Raw genomic sequence first — 21,859 nt, forward strand, 5'->3', positions numbered from 1 at the left:
ATAAAAGCAGTGTTGGCAGGAGTGAGAAAAGATCACCTCTAATATTTTTTTTCGTTTTTTCCTGTTTTTGAAAAAAATCCTAACACACCTTAGGTTGGTGGCAGCTTTAATTCAAAAGAAAGTTTAGGGACGAGCAGTGTTCACTTCATCATAACACCTATCCATCATCGTCTCGCTATCATATTGGAAACACAGGGGTGGGATTTTTTTTTTAGGAAAGGAAAACCTCTGGGAAGATCCATCCTGCACAGGCATAATATTAATAAGCCTCTAGCCTTGCGTCTTTTGTTATACCATGTGATATCGGGAAACTTCTGTTTTAGTTTGACAAGGTCCCCCATGACCTTCTGGCAAGGAAACTAGTCCAATGTGGGCTAGGCAAAACTACGGTGAGGTGGATCTGGAATTGGTTAAGTGGACGAACACAGAGAGTGATTCTCCCCAAGCCTTCCTCTTCATCTTGGAAAGAAGTGACAAGTGGAGTGCCGCAGGGTTCCGTCCTGGGACCGGTCCTGTTCAACATCTTTATTAATGACTTAGATGAAGGACTAGAAGGCATGATCATCAAGTTTGCAGACGACACCAAATTGGGAGTGATAGCCAATACTCCAGAGGACAGAAGCAGGATTCAAAACGATCTTGACAGATTAGAGAGATGGGCCAAAACTAACAAAATGAAGTTCAACAGTGACAAATGCAAGATACTCCACGAAATGCAGAAAAAACGAAATGCAAAGATACAAAATGGGGGACAATGCCTGGCTCGAGAGCAGTACGTGTGAAAAAGATCTTGGAGTCCTCGTGGACAACAAGTTAAACATGAGCCAACAATGTGATGTGGCGGCGAAAAAAGCCAATGGGATTTTGGCCTGCATCAATAGAAGCAGAGTGTCTGGATCTAGGGAAGTAATGCTACCCCTCTATTCCGCTTTGGTTAGACCACACCTGGAATATTGTGTCCAATTCTGGGCACAACAATTCAAGAGATATTGACAAACTGGAATGTGTCCAGAGGAGAACGACTAAAATGATCAAGGGTCTGGAGAACAAGCCCTATGAGGAGCGGCTTAAGGAGCTGGGCATGTTTAGCCTGAAGAAGAGAAGGCTGAGAGGGAATATGATAGCCATGTATAAATATATGAGAGGAAGCCACAGGGAGGAGGGAGCAAGCTTGTTTTCTGCTTCCCTGGAGACTAGGACACGGAACAATGGCTTCAAACTACAAGAGAGGAGATTCCATCTGAACATGAGGAAGACCTTCCTGACTGTGAGAGCTGTTCAGCAGTGGAACTCTCTGCCCCGGAGTGTGGTGGAGGCTCCTTCTTTGGAAGCTTTCAAACAGAGGCTGGATGGCCATCTGTCAAGGGTGATTTGAATGCAATATTCCTGCTTCTTGGCAGAATGGGGTTGGACTGGATGGCCCATGAGGTCTCTTCCAACTCTTTGATTCTATGATTCTATGATTAGTTCTTCCATTCCCTCCTTCTCATACACACTTCTGAGTGGTCAGCGTATAGCGACAGCAGGCTTTCAAACGTCTCCTCATTACCCATTGGGAAAGTCAAAGCAGATCATTGCAAAAACCAATGAGAAAAGGGAGCTCGGCATACCCAAACAATAAAAAAACCCAGGCTGAATTTACATTTGTTTTTTTTTACTTCAAAAAAAGGAAGTACATACATGAGGGAAAGAGGGAGTAAACAACCATATTTTGTAACCGTAATCTCTATAGGTTATGTGTGTGCATCTCTATGTATAGTAGCTATAGATAGAGACTCACATCCCCATTATCCAACCATAAGTGTGCAAGTTTGCAGAGCTCACCAGCCTTCTCTTGACACAAGCGCTTCCAAATATTAACAGGATCGTAGACCAAGGAGAAGAAGAAAAAATATCTTCCAAGTTGAGGCTCGGATGGAAATATAATACACGGCTGTTAAGTTTATAGTACACAGCATTGCTTCCTTTAAATGACAGAATGCAACAGCAGGGAAGAAACAAAGTAGTACATTAACACTTACCGAACACTAAAGATAATCAAATTTCATTATGTTATACATGTACAGTAACTAACTGCTTTACAAAAAAAGCAAAATAATACAATATATTGTCACATGTATTTACACAGTGTAGTAAATATACCTTTTTTTCTGTCAAATTTTACACAAAACTATTTACAGGATGAATGTACTTGTGTCTTAAAAAAAAAGGTGTGTGGCCAATGCAAAATGTGACGATTGCAATTCAAGTCTCTTGCATAACAATTAAGTCGCGCTTTGATACAGGGGGAAAAGGGACGGGAGGAACCGTATATGTCGGGGAGATAAATGCCAAGAGTGCAGGGAACCCCCAAAAAGCGCGGGGAAGTCTCAAGAAGACGCTAAAGTTCCCAAGCACGTTGGTTTTTCAAATGTTTCCCGGTGACTGAAAATGAAGGCATGTGTATCACAAAGTGGAACCCGATGGCGGCTTTCGCCGGAATATTTTTGCACAAGGAAAAGGCATCGGCTTTAAACCTTTACATCAGGGGAAGATGTAAAAAAATAAAATAAAATAAGGAGTAAAAGAACAATGCACCAAATCTTTACAGTACTGAATAGTGCGCATGGAAGCAACTTTGGGAAAGAGCATCCAAGATGGCTGCCTTCCCCAACATAAGACCTTCTGTAAGTGCAACCATCTCCAGTCATGGAGCTGAAGACCGATGGGAGTTGTGTTCCCCTGGATGGGAAGTCTCTTTTCCAGGTCCTACTGACTCTGGATATTGCAGGATCCAATGGGGCTTGGTTCCAGTATCTCCCTGTGGATACTAAAATCCATGGACAATCGTATCCCATTATATACAATAGTGTCGTCAAGTGGTGTCACTTATGCAAGATTTCGGGTTTCAGGGGTGAGGCAGGGGATAGAAGAAGATTCATGGCTGCCTCTCCCAACATGAGACCTTCTATAAGTGCAACCATCTCCAGTCATGCAGCCGGAGACTGATGGGAGTCTCTTTTCCAGGTCCTACTGACTCTAAACATTGCAGGATCCTTGGTATCAGTCGGGGCTTGGTTCCAGTATCCCTCTGTGGGTACTAAAATTCATGTGTTTAAAGCCAACCTTAAAAACTGTGGCATAGACACTGAGAACTGGGAAGCCCTAGCCCTTGATTGCTCTAACTGGAGGTCAGCTGTGACCAGCAGTGCTGCGGAATTCAAAGAGGCACGAATGGAGGGCGAAAGGGAAAAACATGCCAAGAAGAAGGCGTGCCAAGCCAACCCTGACTGGGACCGCCTTCCACTTGGAAACCGATGTCCTCACTGCGGAAGAACATGCGGGTCAAGAATAGGGTTCCACAGCCACCTATGGACCCACCGCCAAGACACTACACTTGGAGGACCATCATCCTCGAGTTATGAGGCATCGCCTAAGCCCTAAAAAAACTAAAACCCATGGATGATCATATCCTATTATATACAATAGCGTCGTTAAATTGTGTCCCTTATACAAGGTTTTGGATTTCAGGGGTGAGGTAGGTGGATGGTTGAATCTCTGGGTGCAGAATCCGCCATCCACGGATATGGAGGGCCAATTTTCCATAGCAGTGGGCTAAACCAAATTGTAATCCTGGCTAGAGTGGGTCTGTTGAGGGGCGCCCATAAGTGCAGAACGACAGGTACAGTATCTTTCAATGGATCTACTCTACTCAAAACAAGGAGCTTTTAGTCTCCTTAAGTTCTCTGAAATTAGTGTTTCATGCTTTCGACCATCATTATGTTTATGACAGATTCAAACCAGCTGTCCTCACTCACGTTCTCTCGACTAAATGTCATTATAGATCAGGCATGGGCAAACGTTCCCTTATTTTTAGTTACATTAAGTTGCACTTGGCCTTGTAAAGGAATTCTCTTGTGTTGCTGTGAGTTTTCCGGGCTGTATGGCAATGTTCCAGAAGCATTCTCTCCTGACGTTTCACCCACATCGATGGCAGGCATCCTCAGAGGTTGAGAGATATGTTTAAAATTAAGCAAAGGAGGTTTATGTATCGGTGGAAGGCCCAGGGTGAGAGAAAGAACTCTTGTCTGTTGGAGGCAGGTGTGAATGTTGCAATTAATCACCTTGATCAGCATTGCAAATAATAATAATAATAATAATAATAATAATAATAATAATAATACATCACACAATCCTAGACACTTGGGAAGTGTTCGACTTGTGATTTTGTGATACGAAACTCAGCATATAGATCTCGTTTGTTGTGACGTACTGTGCTTTTGTGTCAATAATAATAATAGTAGTAGTAGTAGTAGTAGTAGTCCTAGACACTTGGGAAGTGTCCGATGTGTGATCCAATACAACAGCCAGCAGAATGTCTGCTGTGGACTCATCTTGTTGTGTTTCTAATAATAATAATAATAATAATAATAATAATAATAATAATAATAACAACAACAACAACAACTACTACTACTACTACTACCACTACTTTATTTTTATACCCCATCAGCCATCTCCCTTAGTGGACTTGGGGCGACTTACAAGGGACAAGCCTAAAAATTACAATTAAACAACAACAACAACAACAACAACAATAATAATAATAACTACTACTACTACTACTACTACTACGTTATTTTTATACCCCGTCAGCCATCTCCTCTAGTGGACTCAAGGAGACCGACAAGGGACAGGTCTAAAAATTACAATTAAAACACACAAGTAAACCACTTACCAATTAAAAACATTAGATAAAACAATACAACACAATTATAACCAACATAAGAGCAATATGGCTGAGAAAAGATTCAATTAGTACGAAACATTTTACAGGAGCGCAAGAAAAGTGCAGCTTTTGTACTGACTTCAAGGCCTGGCTGATTCCTGCCGGGGAGAATCCTTTGTTGGGAGGTGTTAGCTGGCCTTTATTTATTGCCCAAATAACTTTTTGTCTGTTTGAGGCAACTGTGTATGTTGCAACAACATTCTAACAACCACCATGTCAGACGACACAGAGAAGCCATTGAAATCCACAAGCATGTGGACAACTTCAACAGAAAGAAAGAAACCAGGAAAAGGAACAAAATCTGACTGCCAGTATTAAAAAACTCAAAAATTAGGACAATGAATAAAGAACAACACCCAGAAAAGAGGGGAATTCCAGACACGAAACCATCAGGGCCAGCTAACACCTCCCAACAAAGGATTCTCCCAGGCAGGAATCAGCCTGGCCTTGAAGTCAGTACAAAAGCTGCACTTTTCTTGCGCTCCTGTAAAATGTTTCGTACTCATTGAATCTTTTCTCAGCCATACTGCTCTTATGTTGGGTATAATTGTGTTGTATTGTTTTATCTGATGTTTTTAATTGGTAAGTGGTTTACTTGTGTGTTTTAATTGTAATTTTTAGACTTGTCCCTTGTCGGTCTCCCTGAGTCCACTAGAGGAGATGGCTGACGGGGTATAAAAATAAAGTAGTAGTAGTAGTTGTTGTTATTATTATTATTATTATTATTATTATTAGAAACACAACAAGATGAATCCACAGCAGACACTCTGCTGGCTGTTGTATTGGATCACACGTCGGACACTTCCCAAGTGTCTAGGATTATTATTATTATTATTGACACAAAAGCACAGTACGTCACAGCAAACGAGATCTATATGCTGGGTTTCGTATCACAAAATCACAAGTCGAACACTTCCCAAGCGTCTAGGATTGCATGATGTATTATTATTATTATTATTATTATTATTATTAGAAACACAACAAGATGAGTGCACAGCAGACACTCTGCTGGCTGTTGTATTGGATCATATGTCGGACTCTTCCCAAGTGTCTAAGACTATTATTATTATTATTAGTATTATTATTGACACAAAAGCACAGTACGTCACAGCAAACGAGATCTATATGCTGGGTTTCTTATCACAAAATCACAAGTCGAACACTTCCCAAGCGTCTAGGATTGTGTGCTGTATTATTATTATTATTATTATTATTATTATTATTATTATTATTATTAGAAACACAACAAGATGAGTCCACAGCAGACACTCTGCTGGCTGTTGTATTGGATCACACACTGGACACTTCCCAAGTGTCTAGGACTATTATTATTATTATTATTATTGACACAAAAGCACAGTATGTCACAGCAAACGAGATCTATATGCTGGGTTTCGTATCACAAAATCACAAGTCGAACACTTCCCAAGCGTCTAGGATTGCGTGATGTATTATTATTATTATTATTATTATTATTAGAAGAAGAAACACAACAAGATGAGTCTACAGCAGACACTCTGCTGGCTGTTGTATTGGATCACATGTCGGACACTTCCCAAGTGTCTAGGACTATTATTATTAGTAGTAGTATTATTATTGACACAAAAGCACAGTACGTCACAGCAAACGAGATCTATATGCTGGGTTTCGTTTCACAAAATCATAAGTCAAACACTTCCCAAGCGTCTAGGATTGCGTTATGTATTATTATTATTATTATTATTATTATTATTATTATTATTAGAAACACAACAAGATGAGTCCACAGCAGACACTCTGCTGGCTGTTGTATTGGATCACATGTCGGACACTTCCCAAGTGTCTAGGACTATTATTATTATTATTATTATTATTATTATTATTATTATTACTATTATTATTATTGACACAAAAGCACAGTATGTCACAGCAAACGAGATCTATATGCTGGATTTCGTTTCACAAAATCACAAGTTGAACACTTCCCAAGCATCTAGGACTGCGTGATTTATTATTATTATTATTATTATTATTATTATTATTATTATTATTATTATTTGTAATGCTGATCAAGGTGATTAATTGCAACATGCACACCTGCTTCCAACAGATAACAGTTCTTTCTCTTACCCTGGGCCTTCCACAGATACATAAACCTCATTTGATTAATTTTAAACATATCTCTCAACCTCTGAGGATGCCTGCCATAGATGTGGGTGAAACGTCAGAAGAGAATACTTCTGGAACATAGCCATACAGCCCTGAAAACTCACAATAAACCAGTTTTTTTAGCCTCAGTAGAGAGGCCAAAAAGGCACCATATCCCGGATCTGATCTCGGAAGCCCTGGATGGGGGAATATGAGGGGCCGAAAGCTATATTTCGAAGCAAGGAACTGTCAAAATTACTTCCTTGCCCAAGAAGATGTTCTGAAAATTTGTGCGGTCTCCATAAAGTCATCAGGTGGCTTGAAAGTGCACACACAAAAAAGCAAATGGCAAACTTTGCCAAGAGACCTCCTTGACGTGGTTGCTTTAGGAGAGCCACAGGTCAGAGAGGAAGGAAAGAGACGGCTTCCTCTCAGCCAGAGGCATTTTGGCCTCACTGGATGGACGGCTGTATTTGAATTTCCCACAAATCTGCAACAGTAGGTACAACGATGGGATGACTAGGTTCTTGTGGGTTTTTTCGGGCTATAGGGCCATGTTCTAGAGGCATTTCTCCTGACGTTTCGCCTGCATCTATGGCAAGCATCCTCAGAGGTAGTGAGGTCTCACTACCTCTGAGGATGCTTGTCATAGATGCAGGCGAAACGTCAGGAGAAATGCCTCTAGAACATGGCCCTATAGCCCGAAAAAACCCACAAGAACCTAGTGATTCCAGCCATGAAAGCCTTCGACAATAGATGGGATGACTGTGCCCAAGGCAATGATTGGACTTATTCACATATGAAGCCACTATATTTTCAAGACAGACAGGAAACCAGTGCTTCCAGTTTGGACTCCCCTGGTGTCATTCAATACCTGAAAGTGGCCAAATGGGCAAAAGCAGAGCCTGGAAACATGGTCTTCACAGAACATTACTCACAGTGATCCTTTCCAGCCCTTCCCCGAAAACTAGTTAGTGATCATTAAAAAATAAAACGAAAATCTTTATTATGGTCATAGACCATAGTGATCATTATAGCTGCAGTTTAAAAAGTTTTCAAGTCCCTGTTTCCCAAAAGTAACGAAACGACGACTCTGGTTGATGTTTTAAAGGTAAACGCCGTCAAGTCTTTGGCCTTGGTTTCAAACCCCGTCTCCCTCCATCTGAACCATGGGGTCGAACCAGGTAATAGCCCTACTCTCCCATTGAATGCAACTGAAAAATATGCTACAAAGGTACAGCTGTACTGCAAAAAAGGATGGCAAACTTCATTAAGTCACGGTCTTAATGCAATGTCAGTACAATCCTTGTATCCGCGGGACCAATATCACATGGTTTCACTTATTCACAGCATCACTTATTCATTTCTCCATGTACAAGCTTTGCCCTCTTCTTGGGATCTTTAGAGTTTGTCCCACTGAAAATACAGTAGAGTCTCGCTTATCCGACCTTTGCTTATCCGACATTGCGTCTTATCTGACGCCCCCTTTTCCTCCAGCATTTCCCCTTCTATTAAAGGAGCACTCCCCAACTCTCTCTCCATTCTCAATAAGTGAAAAAAGATAAAGATAGCAGTATGTGTGAAAAAGATCTTTGAATCTGGGTTGTTGTAGGCTTTTTCGGGCTATATGGCCATGGTCTAGAGGCATTCTCTCCTGACGTTTCGCCTGCATCTATGGCAAGCATCTGGATGCTTGCCATAGATGCAGGCAAAACGTCAGGAGAGAATGCCTCTAGACCATGGCCATATAGCCCGAAAAAACCTACAACAACCCAGTGATTCCGGCCATGAAAGCCTTCGACAATACATTGGAGTCCTCGTGGACAACAAGTTAAACATGAGCCAACAATGTGATGCGGCGGCAAAAAAAGCCAATGGGATTTTGGCCTGCATCAATAGGAGTCTAGTGTCTAGATGAGGGGTCCTCAAACTAAGGCCTAAGGGCTGGATACGGCCCTCCAAGGCCGTTTACCCAGCCCTTGCTCAGGGTCAACATAAGTCTGAAACAACTTGAAAGCACACAACAACAACAACAATCCTATCTCATCAGCCAAAAGCAGGTCCACAGCTCCAATTGAAATACTAATAAGTTTATATTTGTTAAAATTATTCTTCATTTTAATTATTATATTGTTTTTAAGTGTTATTTGCACTACAAATAAGATATGTATGTATTGGAATTCATTCCTTTTTTTTTCCAAATTATAATCCGGCCCTCCAACAGTTTGAGGGACTGTGACCTGCCCTCTGTTTAAAAAGTATGAGAACCCCTGGTCTAGATCCAGGGAAGTCATGCTTCCCATGCTTTGTTCTGCCTTAGTCAAATGGGGCTACAAAGTTGAATCCACGACATGCGAGTGTGGAGAAGAGCAAACCACTGACCACCTGCTGCAATGCAACCTGAGCCCTGCCACATGCACGATGGAGGACCTTCTTGTGGCAACACCAGAGGCACTCCAAGTGGCCAGATACTGGTCAAATGACATTTAATCAGCTACCAAGTTTGCAAAATTTGTGTTGTTTTAAAAAAATCTGTTTGTTTGTTTTGTTCTGTTAGAAATGTAATACAGTGTTCTGGTTGCGGATGACACGATAAATAAATAAGTCAAGCCACACCTGGAATACTGTGTCCAATTCTGGGCACCACAATTGAAGGGAGATGCTGACAAGCTGGAATGTGTCCAGAGGAGGGCGACTCAAATGATCAAGGGTCTGGAGAACAAGCCCTATGAGGAGCACCTTAAAGAGCTGGGCATGTTTAGCCTTCAGAAGAGAAGGCTGAGAGGAGACATGATAGCCATGGATCAATATGTGAGCGGAAGTCATAGGGAGGAGGGAGCAAGCTTGTTTTCTGCTGCCCTGGAGACTAGGACGCAATGGCTTCAAATACAAGAAAGGAGATTCCACCTGAACATGAGGAAGAACTTCCTGACTGTGAGAGCTGTTCAGCAGAGGAACTCTCTGCTCCGGAGTGTGGTGGAGGCTCCTTCTTTGGAAGCTTTGAAACAGAGACTGGATGGCCATCTGTAGGGAGTGCTTTGAATGCAATTTTCCTGCTTCTTGGCAGAATGGGGTTGGACTGGATGGCCCATGAGCAGGCCTGTAGCGAGGGGGGGGGGGGTAGGGGTTCAACCCCCCCTGAAATGTTTCAGATTTTTTTTAAAAAAAACTGGTTTTCTCATGAATTTTAACTGGTTAACCAAATCCCCATCCTAAGTCTATGAGATGCAAAAAATTAAGAGTCCCTCCAGAACAGCAAGCACTATCTCAGGCAAATATTGACAATTTATTCACACTGTCATTAGTTGCAGCAATAGCCGATGTAGTGAAGCAACCAAGTTGGGGGGGGGGGTGTTGAATGCTCTCATTAAGGAGGCCAGACTTGGTGGAGGTGGTTGACAGAGGCGGAGCTGCAGGCTATTGAAGGCTGCTCTGCTCCCTGCTATGCTCTTTGCTTCAGCGTGAGCTAGGAGGCAGGTTTCAACCCCCCCCCCCCGGTGAAAATTTCAACCCCCCCCCCCGAAAATTTCAACCCCTCCCAAAAATTTTTTCTGGCTACGGCCCTGCCCATGAGGTCTCTTCCAACTCTATGATTCTATGAGGAGGAGGAGGGAGGAAAGGGGAAAAGAGGCAGGACTGGAAGCGGAAGCGTCCTCCATCCTTCCATCTGTGATTTCCACGCTCCTCCTCTTCCGCATCCAGGCACTTCCTGCTGGGCCCGTCTAGCCCCGAGGCATTGCCTTGCTTTAACCCTTTGAGTTCCTGTTGTTAGTATTCTAGGTGTCTAACACCGTGTCAGACGGATAACAATAGTTGACTCCGTATTATCCGACATTTTTGTTTATCCAACTTTCTGCCAGCCCGTTTATGTCGGATAAGCGAGACTCTACTGTAACACGATTGGCTCTTATCCACAGCTTACCATATCAATGCAAAGTGCAGAAATATATCTCCCACAGATATTGGGGTTGCACTGCAACACATATTTTAGTTACGGGCAAAAAGGAACTGCAAAATTTGTAGCTACTTCCCTGTTTCTCGCTCTCTGCCTCGCCATCCATTTCGTCTTGGTCTGTCCTCCTTGCTAATTCCTTCCTCCGCCAGGAGCGAAACCTACTTAACACTGTTCTCCTCTGTATCAACACAATAAGAGCAATTGTTCCTTAGATATATACAAAACGAATTACGTGTTAACTGAACTTTAGTAACAATTGCTGACAACATTAAATCTGTAACCCCCTTTTTGTACCATCGTTTAAAAATTCAGATGGAGAATCTGATTCCGTTTTGTCTTTTTTTTAAAACTAAGGTGACTTTGTGTTGTTGTAGGATTTTCCGGGCTGTATGGCCATGTTCTGGAGGCAATTTTTCTCCTGACGTTTCGCCTGCATCTATGGCAAGCATCCTCAGAGGTAGTGAGGTCTGTTGGAAGTAGGAAAAATGGGTTTATATATCTGTGGAATGACCAGGGTGGGACAAACTACTCCAACCAGAGAAATCAGCCATAGCAGAGCACCTGATGAACCAACCTGGACACAGCATATTATTTGAGAACACAGAAATGCTGGACCACTCTCACAACCACCATGTCAGACTACACAGAGAAGCCATTGAAATCCACAAGCATGTGGACAATTTCAACAGAAAGGAAGAAACCATGAAAATGAACAAAATCTGGCTACCAGTATTAAAAAAACTCTAAAATTACAACAGCAAAATTACAGAGGGGAAACAAACAGGCACATGAAATCACTCTCAACAAAAGGTTCCCCCCAGGCACTTCCAAGCCATTGAATGCAAATCAAGGTGATCAGCTGAAACATTCACAGCTAGCCCCAGCAGACAAAAGTCCTTTGTCTCACCGTGGTCATTCCACAGATATATAAACCCATTTTTCCTACTTCCAACAGACCTCATTACCTCTGAGGATGCTTGCCATAGATGCAGGCGAAACGTCAGGAGAAAAATTGCCTCCAGAACATGGCCATACAGCCCGGAAAAACCTACAACAACCCAGTGATTCCGGCCATGAAAGCCTTCAACAATACATTAAGGTGACTTTTGTTCTAATTAATCAGTTATTGTCAATACATATGGAAATGCTGTTGTCAACAGTACTAATTTCCTGACAAACATGCTTTTCTTTAATTAAAAATTTCAAAATTTAGACAACTGCACAGTTTTGGGCTGTCTAAAGCAATATAATAGAGATGTAATTGGGTTGCTGTGAATTTTCTGGGATGTCTGGCCATGTTTCCTCCTCTGGATATAAACCATTCTTCCGTTTTCTCATAAATTCATTCCCTGCTGAAGCAACAGTGTCCCTGGTGCCCAAGATCCTGGGAGATGTAGATGCTTGGGTTCTTAAGTCCAAAGATGCTTGGGTTCTTAAGAACTTCCTGACTGTGAGAGCCGTTCAGCAGTGGAACTCTCTGCCCCGGAGTGTGGTGGAGGCTCCTTCTTTGGAAGCTTTTAAGCAGAGGCTGGATGGCCATTTGTCAGGGGTGATTTGAATGCAATATTCCTGCTTCTTGGCAGGGGGTTGGACTGGATGGCCCATGAGGTCTCTTCCAACTCTTTGATTCTATGAAATAGCAGATACGAGGGTTGAATGAAAAGTAATGCCTCCACCTTCGTAACTCCTCAACAGGTGGCAGTACTGGTATGCGGCAGGTACTGGCGTGTTCAGTAGACTCTCCTCTACAGTTCCATTTTGCTGTGAAGCCTTAGCATTGAACGGTTGTGTTGTTAAAGTGCGAAGTATGGAACCCTGCGCAGACAGTTGGTCACTGCAACTTAAGCAACGTGCAGTCATCGAATTCTTGACAGCAGAAGATGTCACCTCAACATCTTTAAACTTACTTGCCCAACGATGGACAGTGCTCACATCAACACAATCACCATAAACAGTTTGCATTCTCTGATGAATCTCCTTTGGGGTGACACCTTCTGCAGTCAAGAACTCAATGACTGCATGTTGCTAAAGTTGCATTGACCAACCATCTGCACAGGGTTCCATACTTTTTAACAACACAACTGTTCAATGCGAAGGCTTCCTGCCAAAATGGAACTGTTGAGGAGAGTCTACTGAACAAGCCAGTACCTGCCGCATACCAGTACTGCCATCTGTTGAGGAGTTATTTTTCATTCAACCCTCGTATGTATGCTAGGAACCAACATGGGATAATGGTTTGAGAATTCAACTGCGATTCTGGACAACAAGCTTCAAATCCTTCAGTCTACAAGTTAGCGTCAACTTCCTTTCTGTTAGAACAGTGGTTCCCAACCTATGGTCCATGGACCTCAAGAATTAAAATATGGTCCGTGGCCTCACCGTTGCAACGAGAGCAACTGGTCTCGCAAAACCCTCTTATAATGCTGATGCTTATTAAATATGGTTTTCTGTGGGCAAGCGAGAGACACTCGCTGGAACACCCCAGCAAGCGAGAGTCCAAAAGTGGCAGGCTCAAACTGAGAACCTCAATCAATGGCTGATACCAAATGAGAGACTCCCCCCCTGGGCACAAAGAAACTGGGCGACTTGGAAGGCGCTGAACAGACTGCGCTCTGGCACCACAAAGATGCAGAGCCAACCTTAAGAAATGGGGCCACAAAGTGGAATCCATGACATGCGAGTTTGGAGAAGAGCAAACCACTGACCACCTACTGCAATGCAACCTGAGCCCTGCCACATGCACAATGGAGGGCCTTCTTGCGGCAATACCAGAGGCACTCCAAAAGGCCAGATACTGGTCAAAGGACATTTAACCAAATACCAAGCATGCAAACTTTGTGTTTTGTCGGTTTGTTTGTTTGTTTTGTTAAAAATGTAATACAACTGTCTGGTTGCTCCTGACACAATAAAAAATGTGGGCAAGCAGATGGCAACTACTGGATGGCACACAAAAGACAATGGATTCCCAAAATCACAAAAAACACAAATCCACTGCAAGCCGTAGTACATAAATCACAGAGGTAATTATATATAAGCTGCAAAAAACTTTTACCTCTGTGATTATGCACTACGACTTGTAGTGGACTTGTGTTTTTTGCAACTATTGGATGGCATGTGTTCTGTATCAGAAACTAGAGCTGATGTGGCCTATCCAATGCAATTTTCTGAATCAGCACCCAAATCTAAAGTTCACCAAAAACTGATTTGTAACCCTTTTGGAAACCCTAGTTTACAAAAGACCTCTCAACCTCTGAGGAGGTCTGCCATAGATGTGGGTGAAACATCAGGAGAGACTGCTTCTGGAACATGGCCATACAGCCTGGAAAACTCACAGCAACCCAGTGATTTTTGACATGAAGCCTCTGACAACACAGAGATGTAATTCTTGAGTATGTTTCTTCTCAAAAGGAGAAACTACCATAGTTATTTTAGCAATTTTATGGGCAGACATGGAAGATTTTGGAAGCCTGTTTAGCAATGTTTTGAAAGAAAACTATTCCAAAAACGAATGGAGTTTTTGAAGCTTGATGTATTCTGCGCAAAATCCACTCCTGGTTGTTTGTACAGAAAACAGACTTCTCTACGCAGGAAACGGCTTCTTATGTACACGGGAAAAAATCACTGCGTAGAAATAGTTTTCTTTTCTGTACGGAAAATCTTTTTTCCTGCGCAGGAACCCTGTTTTGTCTACAAATCAACACATGGGAATTTTGGGCAGAGTCCCAAACAGTGTGCATTTAGGTTCTTGTGGGTTTTTTCGAGCTATAGGGCCATGTTCTAGAGGCATTTCTCCTGACGTTTCGCCTGCATCTATGGCAAGCATCCTCAGAAGTAGTGAGCTCACTACCTCTGAGGATGCTTGCCATAGATGCAGGCGAAACGTCAGGAGAAATGCCTCTAGAACATGGCCCTATAGCCCGAAAAAACCCACAAGAACCTAGTGATTCCGGCCATGTAAGCCTTCGACAATACAGTGTGCATTTATCTTGAGCTCTTGATTGAGATGATAATTTTTTTTGGGGCGGGGGGGAGGAGAAAGCATTCATGGGTCAGGAAAAAAGTTTTGAGAAGTTTATCTAAATCTGCTTTTTAGAGCAGAAAAGAGATGGATGGAGAAAAACGAGTGAAGGTTCTTATCTCTTGTTTAGAAAGAAATCCACAGCTCAAAGGATCTCGGACGAAACCCAGGACACCGCGCCTGTCCCTTGGCCAACAAAACCACTAATGTGCAAAGAGGATTGAATATTAACAATTTTAAAAACAGATACAAAACAAGCTATTAAACAAAAGAGCAGCACGCTCAAAAGAAAATGGCAGCAACCCAAGACCAAGGTGTCCAAAAAAGTGTCTGTTGGAGGCGATTTCCGCCATCAGGACACCGTCACTGCCATCGTTGGCGATTCCCCGCTTTGAACGGGTGGTTTAAAAGTGGTTCTCTTCATCAGATGACTCTTTATTTTCGTGTCAGGACAACTTAAAATAAAATAAAAAAACAATAGGGATGGTTTGTCTGTTTAAGAATAACACAAAACAAAAAGAAGGCAGCTGCATTAAAACAAAAAAAAGTCCCAAAGTAAAAAAAATACACAATAAGTTTCAAGAATTGATCGTCTGGCACCGCGGCGGATGGGAGGAGTTCAAAGATTTTTAAGTGCGGCAGGACCACGTGGCGTGGTTAAGGGGCGGGGCGGGGCAAGAGTGCATCTGTCAGTCTTGAAAAAATAAAATAACATGGAAAAGGGGCGGAAAGAGCTTCACACAATCTTTTTGATGCTGTGGCGCTTGAAGCTGCCGGTGCTGCGCTGCTTCTGGACTTGGCTGGCAGAGCCGTGGCGCGTCCTCCCGCTGTTGGAGTGCGTCGTGGTGGGAGAGAGCTCCACGTTCTCCTTATCGATCCCTTGAACAGAAGGCAAAAGAAGGGCGGTGAGAAGGCAAACGATTCCCGAGGATTCCTGCAAGGACTGGCTTTTCTTCTCACATTTAAGGGAAAGCATCAATTTCAGAAGGGAGTGGGCATGGGCAAACTTCGGCCCTGACCAGAGCTCAGCCTGTTCTTTTGCAGCCAGCCATGTTCACGAGCATGATCTAAAATCAGTGTTCTTGTCAAGCTATTGTGTACGTGAGCTCTGGTTAGAGAGTGACCTTAAGGATGCATATGTATGTATATGATAAACCAGTGGGTTAAACCCATGTGCCAGCAGGACTGAAGACCGACAGGTCGCAGGTTCGAATCCGGGGAGAAGCAGATGAGCTCCCTCTATCAGCTCCAGCTCCTCATGCGGGGACATGAGAGAAGCCACCCACAAGGATGATAAAAACATCAAATCATCCAGGCGTCCCCTGGGCAACGTCCTTGCAGACGGCCAATTCTCTCACATCAGAAGCGACTTGCAGTTTCTCAAGTCGCTCCTGACACGACAAAATAAATAAATAAACCAGGCACAGGCAAACTTTGGCCCTCCAGGTGTTTTGGACTTCAACTCCCACAACTGTGGGAGTTGTGGGAGTTGAAGTCCAAAACACCTGGAGGGCCGAAGTTTGCCCATGCCTGCTATATACCTATGTGTAAGTCCAAAAATGTCAGCAAACATATCAAAACCTATAATTTTGGCCCCCGAATGTGCCCTCGACATACATGACGTCGATTTGTATAGGCTAATACACATCTCAAAGATGGACCAACTCATTATAGTCTTTACATTACAAATGTGAAAATAATAAAGGATGGAGGCCAAAATTAATTAGTCAGTACTAACATCCCACCACAAATTGAGACAAACTTGTGGAGGAGGCATCATACTAACATTATGAGTCCATCCAGGGAAAGAGAGCGTGTTATAAATATATAATAATAATAATAATAATAATTATTATTATTATTATTATTATTATTAGAAACACAAGAAGATCCTCAGAGGTTGTGAGGGCTGGTGGAAACAAGAGGATTCATATGTTGTGTGTCCCTCCAGGGAGATAGGTTGGAAAATAAATAAAGATTATTATTATTATTATTATTATTATTATTATTATTATTATTATTTGAAACACAACAAGACGAGCCCACAGCAAACAAGACCACTCTGCTGGCTGTCGTATTGAATCACACGTCGGACACTTCCCAAGTGTCTAGGACTGTGTGATGTATTGGTGAATAATGCGTGCAGATCCCAGTAAGGTGGCCTTCTGCAACTGGCAGATAGTAATTTTGTCCGTTCCGATTGTGCTTAAGTGCAGGCCAAGGTCTTTAGGCACTGCACCCAGTATGCCGATCACCACTGGGACCACCTTATTATTATTATTATTATTATTATTATTATTATTATTATTATTATTAGAAACACAACAAGATGAGTCCACAGCAGACACTCTGCTGGCTGTTGAATTGGACCACACGTTGGACACTTCCTAAGTGCCTAGGACTGTGTGATGCATCAGCGAATAATGCATGCAGATCCCAGTAAGGTGGCCTTTTGCAGCTGCCAGATGGTAATTTTGTCAGCGCCGATTGTGCTTAAGTGCAGGCCAAGGTCTTTAGGCACTGCACCCAGTAATAATAATGATAATAATAATAATAATAATAATAATAATAATAACACTGTTCAACAGAGAAAAAGTTGCGGGCCTGAAAATAGTTGTTCTTTTATGATTTTGGGGTGCTGAAAACGAAAATGACATTTAAAAATGTATATTGGCTCTAGTTTTTATGATATAAGCAATCACGTGATCACGTATGGTTAAAAAAATGCATGTTGCGACTTACACTATGGAAGATTCTAGAATATTCTAGAAAGTTTGATGACGCAGTATTAGTGCTGTGTGCAAAAGCCAGAAAGCCCTATATAAGGCCAGACTTTTGAACGGTGAGGGTCAGTCAGTTGAAGACTGAGACAGTATCGTTAAACATTCTTTTACATTGTTCTTTTTACTGTAATAATGCCTCCTCGGACGTGTGTAAATAGAGCACTATGGAAAAAAGATATCAAGGCAAATGGACTCCGTCAATGCTGTCAGACTACTGCTGGAGCATTGTCAGAGACAATCCTTTCCTTGAATACAAAAGAAAAGTCAAGAGAAGCAAACAGGATATAAACTAAAGTCACGATTAAAGCGACATTTAAACTTTCAGACTTTTCAACTGCATTAGGCCTACTAATATAGTTTCTTGTTGCACAAACATAAACGATAGACTAATTAAATAAATATTTATCATGTATAAACTATTGGCAATATAATTTGACTAAAATTTAGTAAATATTCACGGTTTATATACATGCAGTAAGGTTAGGTGCATTATCATAATATTAACGAATTACCTATTGTGGAAAAAATTGAAATAGCTGTTGCATAAAAACCAGGGCCAATTAACACATTTAATTATTATATTTGAATTCAGCATGTTAAATTTATTAAGAAGCGGCACATTTCGTTTCCGCAACTGAGAAAAACTGAAAATTTGTAGAACAGTGTAATAATAATTGTAATTCGCCCAGTGGTTTTTGGGTTATGTTAATCCCACAAATGAACATTATATTTTTATTTATATAGATTATTGAATGTTTGCCGTATATGTGTTTTGTGATCTGCTCTGAGAAGGATGGAATATAAATATTCATTCAGTAGTCTTCAATACAGATTCAATGAACATCTTGGGAAAAATGGACACTACACGAGGAAGATATCTATCAAACTGAAAGTCCAATGTCCAAAAAAGAGAGAGAGAGAGAGAGAGAACGGCAACAAGTGCAACAAACTGACCTGGGGAATGCTGGGAAGTTGCAAGTGAGGTCATGGAATTAGAGAGATTTAAATTCGCGGTGATGCTGAGCTGACTCTGCACCGCGGGGGGATAGGGAGACGTCGGGGTCAGGAGGGATTCCTCGCTGGTTTCCTCATCGATGCCCGGCAAATAGGTATCGATCAAGGCATCCAGGAACTTCACGATGAGCTCAGCATAGTCCGGGATTTGTGTTTGCTGGAAAAAAAACGAGATCAGCTCCTGTGGTTGTAGCGTACTTCATTATGTAATGAAACCGACTCCCTCACTTTATTCGGGTGTTATTGAAAAACAGAAGGTCCAACCCAAGAGAGACCCAAACCCCTCACCTTAGAAAATGGTCCCGCAAACCTCCATAAACCGTTGAATCCAAAACCTGCAGCCAACAAAACCGCAAGGACAAGAAGAGAAGAATTAACTTAGTTAAGGAAGTACTGGTAATATTCAAAGAAGTGTGCCAAGATGGTTTTGCAAATGCTGACTCACAGACTCCAATGCAACCTCAATTCATGTTTGTCACTCCATGAATGCAGCAATCCACTGGAAAAGTGTGTGAGTCTCTTACAAGAGGAGTGGGAATCATACCATTCTGCAGTGTGTATGTTTGTATGGACTTTTTTCTTTTTTTATCGTGTCAGGAGCGGCTTGAGAAACTGCAAGTCGCTTCTGGTGTGAGAGAATTGGCTGTCTGCGAGGACGTTGCCCAGGGGATGCCCGGATGATTTTGATGGTTTTATCATCCTTGTGGGAGGCTTCTCTCATGTCCCCGCATGAGGAGCTGGAGCTGATAGAGGGAGCTCATCCGCCTCTCCCCGGATTCGAACCTGCGACCTGTCGGTCTTCAGTCCTGCCGGCACAGGGGTTTAACCCACTGCGCTACTGACTTCTGAGTACAAATAACTTTCCCCTGAGAGTTGTAAGGTTTCCTGTGAAATCCTGCCATGTTATGGGGGGAGGTGAGTTTTAAAGGCTATTTAAATTGTATTTAAATCTACGAGGGTTGAATGAAAAGTAATGCCTCCACCTTCGTAACTCAACAGATGGCAGTACTGGTATGCAGCGGAGCCCCCGGTGGCGCAGTGGGTTAAACCCTTTTGCCGGCAGGACTGAAGACTGACAGGTCGCAGGTTCAAATGCGGGGAGAGCGCGGATGAGCTCCCTCTATCAGCTCCAGCTCCTCATGCGGGGACATGAGAGAAGCCTCCCACAAGGATGATAAAACATCAAAACATCTGGCCGTCCCTTGGGCAACGTCCTTGCAGACGGCCAATTCTCTCACACCAGAAGCAACTAGCAATTTCTCAAGTCGATCCTGACATGACAAAAAAAAAAAAGTATGCGGCAGGTACTGGCTTGTTCAGTAGACTCTTCTCTACAGTTCCATTTTGGCAGAAAGCCTTAGCATTTAATAGTTGTGTTGTTGAAGTGCGAAGTATGGAACCCTGTGCAGACAGTCGGTCAATGCGACTTAAGCAATGCCTGATTTAAAGGTCTGTACCTATCTTTTCCTTCCGCTTTGTCGATTAAACAAGACCATTTCCTAAACCAATCTTGTCTTGACTGAATATTCATTTTCTCTCTCTTTAAATCAGGCCTTCCAAATAATTAAATCAATGTACTGATGTAAACCCAGATGGGGGTGGGAGGGATGGGGGGTTTAAAAGGGTTATTAATCATGATATACGGTAAAGGGAAGCACAATTGGAACCTGTATCCTAGCCATAAAGATTGTAAACAGTTTTTCTTTTAGATGGCTAAGGTTCATATTGTATTGTTTTGTTATCTGTATGAAGAAATTAATAAAAATATTTTAAAAAAAGAAAAAAAAGAAAAAAATGCAACTTAAGCAATGTGCAGTCATTGAATTCTTGACCGCAGAAGGTGTCACCCCAAAGGAGATTCATCAGAGAATGCAAGCTGTTTAGGGTGATTGTGTTGATATGAGTATTGTGTTTTGTTGGGCGAGTAAGTTTAAAGATGTTGAGGTGGGAACATCTGACTTGCGTGACAAACAAAGAGTTGGACATCCTGTGACAGCAACCACCGAGTTTCACAAGCAAAAGGTTGACAGATTGGTTCAGGTTGACAGATAGATTCAGGACGATCGTCGTACCACTCAGAGCAAAATTTCAAGCATAATCGGCATTTCACAAGAACGTGTGGGGTCACATTATTGCTTTGCTTGGCTATCGGAAAATCTGTGCACAATGGGTACCCAGAATGAGAGAACTGTGAGACGCTGGTTGCGGAAACAGAGTGTCAACTTCTTCCATGACGGCTTCAGAAAACTTGTTAATCGTTGGCAGAAATGTATCCAATTGTCTGGTGGTTTTGTGGAAAATGAATAGTGAAATGACACAACCGTTCAATGCTAAGGCTTCCCGCCAAAATGGAACTGTAGAGGAGAGTCTACTAAGCAAGCCAGTACCTGCCACATACCAGTACTGCCATCTGTTGAGGAGTTATGAAGGTGGAGGCATTAGCATTACTTTTCATTAAAGAGTAAATACATAAATAGAATCACAGAATCCTAGAGTTGGAAGAGACCTCATGGGCCATCCAGTCCAACCTCATTCTGCCAAGAAGCAAGAACATTGCATTCAAAGCACCAGATGGCCATCCAGCCTCTGTTTAAAAGCTTCCAAATAATTCTAAGGATTATTTCTGCGTTTGTATTATTAAAATATTCCCATCCAAACCCTAGTAACGAAGGTGGAGGCATTATTTTTCATTCAAGCCTCGTATTTTTATCGCACTGTTACCAGCTCCTTCCCTGGAGCTATAAGGTACATACTTTGCAGGTAAGATGTCTGGTACTGGGGCGGCGATTCTTCATGGTAAACCACGCTCTGAACAATGCCATGAATCGGGTTCAATAAATTCGGATCCTGACACTGCGATAACAGGTTATTTATTTTGAAGTCCAATAAATTGTGCCTAGAGAAGGAAACAAAGCTCGGTTAGTAGAACATTGCCTGGGTTTGTTTTTTTTACTGCAGGGAGTCAATAGCGTGTAAAGATTATGTAGTCAACAAAGCAATTATGGAAATATCCAGAGTCAGTATGTGGAGTACATACAAATTGATTTGGGTGGCCGTTCTCCTTGGCCGGGGAATCACATTTCTGGGGAGAACTTAATGGGCCATTCTCTGCCCCTGGCCAACTCATAATTTGTTTCTTCTGCAAACAAATCAAGGTATTTCTTGACAGGTGTTTGATGATATAAAGTCCATTC

At 42.3% G+C, this 21,859-nt stretch overlaps 1 protein-coding gene across 2 annotated transcripts in view; it reads right to left on the reverse strand.

Annotated features, from left to right (window-relative positions):
- Positions 1–14,907: 14,907 nt before the first annotated feature.
- Positions 14,908–21,859, reverse strand: part of NF1 (neurofibromin 1) — a 252,287-nt gene continuing 245,335 nt past the window's right edge. For both annotated transcript variants that reach the window (XM_060757064.2, XM_060757062.2), the window contains 4 exons: positions 21,419–21,561; positions 18,954–19,000; positions 18,606–18,822; positions 14,908–15,747 (listed from right to left, as the gene is read on the reverse strand). In XM_060757064.2, coding sequence (XP_060613047.2) covers positions 15,605–15,747; positions 18,606–18,822; positions 18,954–19,000; positions 21,419–21,561 — 550 coding nt within the window. In that variant the 3' untranslated portion in view covers positions 14,908–15,604. The remainder of the gene's footprint in view (positions 15,748–18,605; positions 18,823–18,953; positions 19,001–21,418; positions 21,562–21,859) is intronic.

The sequence above is a fragment of the Anolis sagrei genome, chromosome 11 (assembly GCF_037176765.1).
Source record: "Anolis sagrei isolate rAnoSag1 chromosome 11, rAnoSag1.mat, whole genome shotgun sequence".
Lineage (NCBI taxonomy): Eukaryota > Metazoa > Chordata > Lepidosauria > Squamata > Dactyloidae > Anolis > Anolis sagrei.